Source organism: Pogona vitticeps, chromosome 10 (genome assembly GCF_051106095.1).
Source record: "Pogona vitticeps strain Pit_001003342236 chromosome 10, PviZW2.1, whole genome shotgun sequence".
Classification (NCBI taxonomy): Eukaryota; Metazoa; Chordata; class Lepidosauria; order Squamata; family Agamidae; genus Pogona; species Pogona vitticeps.
Window position 1 is genome coordinate 1,433,066 of NC_135792.1, and position 8,719 is coordinate 1,441,784.

The 8,719-nt window shown below is 48.2% G+C and overlaps 1 protein-coding gene across 1 annotated transcript in view; it reads right to left on the reverse strand.

Moving 5' to 3' along the window:
• The window catches only part of FANCA (FA complementation group A), a 28,728-nt gene extending 22,228 nt beyond the window's left edge, over window positions 1-6,500 (reverse strand). The window contains exons 1-9 of the mRNA XM_020788285.3: window positions 6,382-6,500; window positions 5,269-5,378; window positions 4,544-4,631; window positions 3,627-3,760; window positions 3,200-3,295; window positions 2,204-2,277; window positions 1,937-2,049; window positions 1,087-1,169; window positions 695-728 (exon numbers count right to left, since the gene is read on the reverse strand). Of these exons, the coding sequence (XP_020643944.3) occupies window positions 695-728; window positions 1,087-1,169; window positions 1,937-2,049; window positions 2,204-2,277; window positions 3,200-3,295; window positions 3,627-3,760; window positions 4,544-4,631; window positions 5,269-5,378; window positions 6,382-6,436 (787 nt within the window). The 5' untranslated portion in view covers window positions 6,437-6,500. The remainder of the gene's footprint in view (window positions 1-694; window positions 729-1,086; window positions 1,170-1,936; window positions 2,050-2,203; window positions 2,278-3,199; window positions 3,296-3,626; window positions 3,761-4,543; window positions 4,632-5,268; window positions 5,379-6,381) is intronic.
• Between the last annotated feature and the right edge of the window lie 2,219 nt (window positions 6,501-8,719).

Consider the following 8,719-nt stretch of genomic DNA (forward strand, 5'->3'; position numbering starts at 1 on the left):
AATACCAAAAGACGGCCAACTTCACCACCAAAAAAATCATGAGACCCAGAGACTAAAGATTTACAGCCTTGTTCCTCCCCATGCTATCCTGAGCGGTTAGGGAGATAGCTGACGCCGAACTGTGGCTCACCTGGGAGAAAGGCCTCGACTGGAAGGCTTTGGGGTCTAGCTAGGCTTAGCTCAGCCTACACTTCCTCTTCCTGCCCTGGTGCTACCTGGGAGTTTTCTTTCTGAAAAGGAAACTAGGCAGACCGAGGCCGAGCTGTATGCGTTCCCATTTTAGGCCTTTCTCTCGGATGAGCCATCTTTAGGTGTCTGTCTGTCTGTCTGTCTGTCTGTCTGTCTGTCTGTCTGTCTGTCTGTCTGTCTGTCTGTCTGTCTGTCTGTCTGTCTGTCTGTCTGTCTGTCTGTCTGTCTGTCAGCCCTACAGTACTTTTACAACAGCAGTTGAAAAGTTAACACATCTAACCCTGTCTGTCTGTCTGTCTGTCTGTCTGTCTGTCTGTCTGTCTGTCTGTCTGTCTGTCTGTCTGTCTGTCTGTCTGTCTGTCTGTCTGTCTGTCAGCCCTACAGTACTTTTACAACAGCAGTTGAAAAGTTAACACATCTAACCCTGTCAAACACAAATGTATGTCTGCTGCAAACATACATTTCTGCTTTATATCTCCCAGTGCAAGGGACTTCTACAACTTACATGCCAACATTTGCTCAAGTACACCACAGCTGACCTGTAAAAACAAACACAGAGAGAGAAAGACTGTCATCTCTCAAGTCTCCACAAATTTTTAGTAACTTCCCAGATTCACCCAGGAGGCCCCAAAATGGCTTGTTTAATTGCCTTGTCAGCACAAGCTAAGAGGAAGGGAAGCCGCCTTAAGCAAGGACAGGGGTTCGTTTGGGTTTGTGTTGTGTATACCCACCAGAAGCCATGGCACTCCCAGTAAGACTTCCAAGTCTACCCTGGAGACCGAGTCCAGCTGGACACTGTTTGTAGGAACTGGTTGACAGGAGTGGACGTCTTCCAGTCCTACAGACACTGTTTTGCTAGAACTCACGATCCTCAGTGAACTTTTGTTCGCTCCTTACTTTGGAGAGCTTCTGGGACTCCAGCTTCTTTCCCAGCTCAAGGGTTTTCTTAAATCTGTTCTGAAGGAACACCATCCCAAAGTCTAAAAATCAAGAGCAAGGCCAACATCAAAGGGTTGAAAACATCGATCAGAACAGAACAGAACGAGGAAGGAAGGAAGGAAGGAGGGAAGGCGACAAAAACGGCCTGAAAGCCCTTCTGTACAGGACAGAAGGACTCTCCGTCCAGTAGCGAAGGCGGCCACAGACAGGCTTAATGAGAAAAACAAGGAGAGGCTCAGTGGTCCCAGGACTCCCAATCTATATTATTCAAGAACAAGAACAGAAACGAACTTCTGATATCCTGTTTTCACATTTCACCAATCTCCTCTGCATCCATTCGCTGCCAATAAGAAACAAGTACTCCAGCCAAAGTCAAGAGGAATGGCCAGGTATAATGCTCGTTAAGGGAGGGGGTCCCATTGAGCGCTGGGAGTTGGGGACCGCATATAACTGGGGACTGTGCATAGGCTGATATGCCCGGGAGGAACACCAGCCAAGAACCCTGACACTCCCTTGAGAGGCTGGCCGTGGCGGATACGAGCATCTTCTGGATTTGGAACCGGCCTGACCCGAGGAAGTGTGAGGTGCACCTCCTAGGCCGTCAGGAGAGACAATCAAGGCCTAGAATATCCAGCGAAGCTGGTGGAGAGAAAGAGCCGGGCTGCATTCCTGGCTTGCAAGGCCCTGTACATTCGCCTATAAACCAGTGCCGCTGCCGTCGGATACAAAGCCCCTAGCTTCCTGACTCCACTGACGCTGACCTCTGCCACAGCCCGCAACTGCCCCAGACCGGGAGGCCAGCACTTGCCTGTAAGCATGCTCCTCAGAGGCCCGGCTGCCGGGGAAAGATCTTCGGCCCGATGGCACAGAAGACAAAGGCTGCTACTCAACCACTCCACCAAGCCAGTCGCATCTGGATGCCTGAGAAGAAACAAGGGAAGCAAGAGTCACTTACATCATCGGCTCTGTTCAGAGGTAACCGTCCACCTATCCCCCGGCCATCAAAAAAACTAGGCAAATGAACCATCCTGAACCAGCGCTTGCAGTTGTTTTTTGAGCCTGGCATTCCACTTACTTTTCTAGCAGGTCTTCCAAGCTAACGACATTCTCTCTGTGCAGATGCCAAGCGACTTCCAGAAAGAGTGGGCTCTAAGGGGAACAAAGCAGTGATCAGACTACAGACCCGGCAGAGTAACACTCTGGGGCAACAGCGGTCGCCAAACAAACCAGTCGCCTGCTTAAGACTCAGTGTCTGATGGGAATGATCTCTGTGGTTTTCTGAGGGTCCCCCTTTCCTCTAGAAATTGCTCACAACCTGACACACAGCCGGTACAAAGACTGCTCTGAGTGGACCTGGCAAGTACGTATATTTTGGGGGACACTGGCGTCACAGTAGGATAAACCACAACACTAAGTCACCCTATGCAAGTGCATTTCCACTACACAACTTATAGGAGTGATTAAAACCTCATGGTTCCATGGCTTTATGGAATCCTGGGATTCGTAGTTCCATAAGGGACTCGATATTCTCTGCTAGATGCAGTAGTTCTCAAACTGGGGTCCCCAGATGTTCTTGGACTGCAATCCCCAGAAGCCTTCACCACTTGCTGTGTTGGCCAGGATTTCTGGGAGCTGCGGTCCAAGAACATCGGGGGACCCGTTTGAGAACCACCGTGGTAAAGAACTGAAGCGCTAAACCCTGAACTGCAGGAGAGAATTATAAGAACCTGACTACAAATCTGAAACTCCACAGTAAAACTGCCGTCAAACTGTATAATGTAGATGCACTCAAAAGCATGTATGTCAAGTTGTGAATCTAAAGCCGCATTTAAGTTGGGCATAAGAGTTCAGGAGACTAGCTCTCAGGACTGACTTTGTTACTGACTTCTATTGAAATAAATATATTTTCAGGTGTCAGAAGAATCCTGCATTTTTCCATAAGTTTAAAGTTGCTTTTCTGCATTCATGCATTGAAAGTGACACGAGAAGCACCTAGTAATCAGATCCGTTCTTCTGTTCAATAACGTTGTGTTGAGATGGTTCCTTTTGCCAAAAGCTTTGCCCATCTTACCTGCATTTTCCACATTTCTTGAGCAAACAGCAAACGGCAGAAAGCATTCTGTGCTAACAAGTCCTTCAAGGTCTGCAGCAAGCAAGACAACTTTTCCTGTTGGGGGAAGAAAAAGCGCTGCGATTTGACTGGTTTGTGAGCCGTCAAGTTGATCCCGACCTTTTCAAAGTTTTCTAGTTTCCTATCATGTTGTGTGTTGTTGTTGTTGCGTGCCATCAAGTCAGAACCAATTTAAAGTGACCCTAATAGGGCTTTATGGGCCAGTGAGATATTTAAGGAGTGGCTTTATTAGTTCCACTCTCCCAGAGTTTCCATGGCTGAGTGAGGATTTGAATCCAGACCTCCCAAGTCCTAGTCCATCACTCCATCCACGACATGGCACTGAGTATCTTTTCATGTCATACATGGAAAAAAGAAAATGTCTTACTCTCTGCTCTGCATTCAGGAACACAGCGTCCCCTGCCTCAGCAAATATCTTCCCAACATTGTTAGCTGCTGTTCTGGCTGATAGGATTCCCACTGGCACCCCCAGTGTAGCGGCCCGATCCTGCAAGGCTGAAACTACGACAAGGAAGGAGGGACAGAACCATAACAAGAATTCTGAACATGAGATGAAAGCAAAGACAGAGTATGTCTCACTATGGCTTTATTTAGTTGGGTGGAATCCTATCCGTTATGTAGGATGGCGTAAATGCAACGGTATAAATTACAGTGATGAATTGCTGGTAGTTAACGAATTACTACTCGTACTCCTCAGGGTGTGGCAAACAACTCAAGCGACAGCTGAACTCCTGGAAATTCACTCCTGCAATTTATATCACTGCACTTATGCTGGGATAAACAGCCAACAGGATTGGTTGCTGCTGTTGTTTTGACTTCTGTGTCACTCTATGGCGCTTGAGCGCTCTCTGAGTAGTTCACAACATAATCATGCAGGGAGCGCTTTGCTCCCCATCCCACCCCACCCCTCCAGCAAGCCGGGGACTCCTTTTACCAACCTCAGAAGGATGGATGGCTGAGTCAGCCTTGGGCTTGGCCACCCTGGCACACATGCCTATAAGATGCCTCCTAAAATTTGGCCAGGAAACAGCAAACGAGGCAAGGGAGGAGAATGGAGAAGAAGAGGATATTTCCAGACAGAGCACATCATTTGCTTTTAAATGTCTCCAGGTTCAGTTTTCAGCCTCTCCAACTGAATGGATAAGAAAAATCAATCCCTCCCACCACCACCACCCCCGAAAAAAACTTCCAGACATCTCTTGCCCACAATTTTGGTGGAAAATATTGGGCTGGCTGGAAAAGATTGACTTCAGTGTGCACCCATCCTCGACTTCAACTACGCACCCACGAGTAGACCCGGAACTGAAGCTTCTCCGCCCGCTGGTCTCGAAATAGTGGGATGGGGTGGCTTATCGCAGACTGAACTTCCCACCTGTGAAAACCGAAAGGAGAGAAATGATCATCTCGCGTTACACAACACGTGGGCCAAATACTCCGGCCTTCACCCAGCCTGTCTCAGATGCCACGTTCTGACCATTTTAAAACATTCAAATGTTATTAACAAAGCACTTTTAAGAGTCCGAGGAAAAAAGTAGTGCTTCTTTGGAACTGAAATATCATCACAAAATCCTTTAACAAAAAGTGGGAGGGGGGCACAGGAAGCCTGCAATAGGAGGCAGGAAAAGTTAAGTCAAAATCTATGTTCATTTTTAAAGTTCAAGCCCACTCTTCAGCCGCACAGGACAAGATCATGCAGAAGGGAGAGAAAAAATGTCGATAAAGCATTTGGCATCTCTCTCTCTCTCTCTCTCTCTCTCTCTCTCTCTGCCATTAAGCACTTAAAAAGGACAGAAAACCAATTTATGATTAAAGAAAAATCTGATACGGAGCAGTACTGAAATTATTTACAGGAATACTCTGACCCCAGATATTTACTAGGAAAGAGCGCCTTGTAACTGGCGTCTGAATCATAACGAAAACATAGGACTGCACAATTTAAAGAAGTGCAAAAAAAAAAAAAAAAAGAGGGGAGGGAATCTCAAGTATTCCCATCTCGCTTCCTCATTTACTTCCAGCAAAAGGTCATCCAGGTTCTGATGGCAGCTCAAAAGATGCAGCGCTTCTTCCTGTAGCTTCTGCAGGGTTTTAGGTGCACATTTCCGCCTTTTCGATCTTGCCGCTAGGAAAAAAAAAAGGGGATATAAACATACTGGCCCGAGAAACCAAGGAACGATATTTCAAGTGAATTGGACCAAGTCGGGTTGATGGGTGTCATTGCATCCTTACAGGCAATGGGAAAAGGTTCCCAGTTCTTAGAAACAGTACAGTCCCCAAAGCAGGTGTACTCAAGAGGTAAATTCGGAGGGGAGTGATCAGGATTCAGGCAGCCAGACCTTGGAAGGGAACCAAGACCAAGACCTGAATTCGTACAAGTGGTCATCTTACATTTTTTAAGAGCATGAGATGGGCTGGAGTGGGAAGCAGTTTTCCAGCCCTGCCCTGTTCTCTACCTAACATGGGGGCGGAAGGGGGGGGGGAGGCAGAAGGCCTGCTTTTCTACCTCTTACAACAGAGCAAGGCTCCCAAAGGGCTCAGCAACAGCACTTTTTCCACTTAAGGTAAGGGACACTTAAGTTAGGGAAGAGGCACCCGCAAGTGGCCGCTCCTTCCTTACCAGACAAGGGCTGCATTGCTTGCAAAGGGAGCCTCTGAGCATAGGCAAAGAGCAGAGGGCTTTACAGTGGGCAAACACGGCATCCTTTGAGGAGAGAATCCCTGAGCGTTCACAGACGGCAGCTGAGCTTCCCCCCCACCACCACCAGGAAGGGGCTGTCCTTTCTAAGCATAGACAGAGCAGAGCTCCTTCCTCACTGGACAAGGGCTGCACTCCTAGCAAAGGAAGCCTCTGCCCATGGACAGAGTGCAGTTCACTCTCCCTGCCCCCACCCCGGAGTGAACTGGATACCATTTGCCAAAGGAGCACCTCTGAGCATAGCCTCTGAGCATAAAAGAACTGCCTGTGCAGCTCCCCGCAGTGGGGGAGCCCTGCTTCCCTTGCAAAGCGAGCCTCTGGGCATGGGCAGAGTGCAGCTCCCTCCTCAGGCGGGCGGGCGAGCGCTCCCTCCCTGGCAAAGCGGGCCTCTGGGCACATGCAGAGGGCCCTTCCCGCCGCTGCCACCTACCCAGGAGCGCGGACAGGGCCCGGCCTCCCCCGCCGCCTTCCCCCGCGGCCTCCATCCCAGGCCGGCCGGGCGGCTGCTCGGGGCGAAAGCCTTTCCCCCGGTCCTGCGCGCCCTGCCACCTCATTGGCCAACGTCCGCCCGCCTCGCCCAATGGGAACGCTTTCCTGTTTCCTCCGAGCAGGCGCTGCGGCCATCTTGGTAGTGGCTTTGAAAAATACAGCCAGGGAAGGGCGTGGCCGCCATCTTGGTAGTGGCAGGGGGAGATAGGTAGGCGTCTCTCACACTCAAAGCACAAAAATATAACCATTTAACCAGTGCTTGCTTCTCATTTCTCTCTTCTTAATTATTATGTTCTTAATAATTGTCAAGGAATCTTGCAAAAGTTTCCTCGGAGGTTCAAACTTCCACCTGTCTCACATACTACTTGGAAAAGTTACTTTTGGGGAGCAACTAGTTCCAAGTAACGTGGTTAAATGTAATTAGTTGCTTTTGGGCAAGGAGCAACGCAACTAGTAGTTACAGTGCTTTGATAGTAACGTGTGGGACACAGTCCTCAAAGTTAGCTTTTAAAAGGCGTTTTGAGAGGAATTCTCCAGGTTTTATGCCCTTATCCATTCTAAGTGCTGTGTCAGCTACAAGAGAACCAGAGAGTATTCCCAGGGCTATTTCTGACCTGTTGGTAAGGATCAGAGCAAGGACAGCAGCCACCCTAAAAACAAGAGATGCCTTTTAAAAGAAAGCCACCTCTGCTTCGGGGACTACAAAGATCAGACCCCCCCCCCAGCTGAGGAAGCTGGAGTCCATGCAAGTAATTGTATATGAAGGGAGAGCAATACATGGCGGGAGCGAGGCCACCCGAGAGAGAAAGCAGCTTTGCAGGTCTGTTGACCTTGCTGGAGTGATTTGTTTACAGCAACCCAGTCGTCCTTGAGCTGAAAATCTCATGCCCTAAAGCAAAAACTGATTTCCCTGATTTCCCAAGGAGGCCGTAAGGTGGCAATCGCAACACTGCGTGCCCTGGGTTTTTTTAGCAAAAATAAATTCTGCAGTTCTGCCCTCAGCGGGGCTGGAGAGATTCCCAGATGCAGGGGTGCTTTGGTCAGCTTAAGTGCCCATTAGCTGCTGCCAAGCGTCCTAATTCATTGGCAGCAGCCAGACCACAGTCCGGGAACAATCGGCTAAAATTCAGTCCAGAACAAGCGCTGGCCCCCATCATGCCTTTTCCCAGAGACCAATTAAGAAACCTGAGTTCTGTTGAGGCTGGCAGGAGGCATTTTAATAGGCTTTCTGCATCTCCCCTTAGCTGCTTGCTCAGCAAACCTTAAAGTCTGGGCTGCAGGAAGCTTAAGATGGGCACTGTACTTGACAGAAGACACGGCCTGGCTGCCTCTTTTCCAAATTGACCAGAATGGAAGCAAACCAGTTTGTCAATTACAGACGAAAGCAAGCTTCTATAAGAACAGACTGTTTTTTCAGTCTAAAAGGTGCACTGCTTCTAGATACATGATCACCTTCAGCACAGAAGGACAGACTCAGAACACTGAAGTGATTTCATCTCTAATAATTAGCTTTCTGTGGGATTTTTTGCCCTTGGACTCTGAGTTCAGATCCCCATGCTCATCTAACAGGAGAGGGAGAGGAAGCATCAGGCAACATTCCAGAATCCCCAGGTTTGACTCACAAATGAAAACAAAACCCCCAGCTGCTATGTAGTTTGCTAAAGCAATTCTATCAAAAGTGGGAGGAGATGATAAGGACCAGCAAATATTTGAGAGCTGTAAATAATGATGAGATGCGAAAAGAATTTCTCCTTATGGGGCAACAGCCAATAGGATGAAATGAGAAGAAGGTGATGATGTCATGAAGAAAAAAACAATGGTTCGTTAGTAAATATGCAGAATGCCACATTGACTCACACATTTTGCAACTTGTGTCTACTATTAACCAATCAGTCTTTTTATCTTGGGCCATGTCTAAATGACAGCCATGTAGCCCCACTCTTGTGTCTGAAAAAGTGGACTTGATCCACAGAAACTTACCATAAAATAGAACATTTAGTCTCGAAAGTACCACCACCTTTTTGTCTTCTTTAATTTTTCATTCTTGTTTCTTGTTTGAAGACCTTTGGCTTGTTTTTTTTGAACTTTTCTGTTCCGTCACCCCCTGCAGTGTCCAGTCTGATGAGGAGCCTTGAAGGATTCAGAAGCTTGCCCTTTTTCAGTCCTACTTTAGTAGGCGGCTGAGAAGCCTCCTGGCACAAAGGGTTAAACTGCAGTCAAGACTCTGCTCATGGCCTGAGTTCAGTCAGGTAGCCGACTCAGAGTTGACTCAGCCTTCC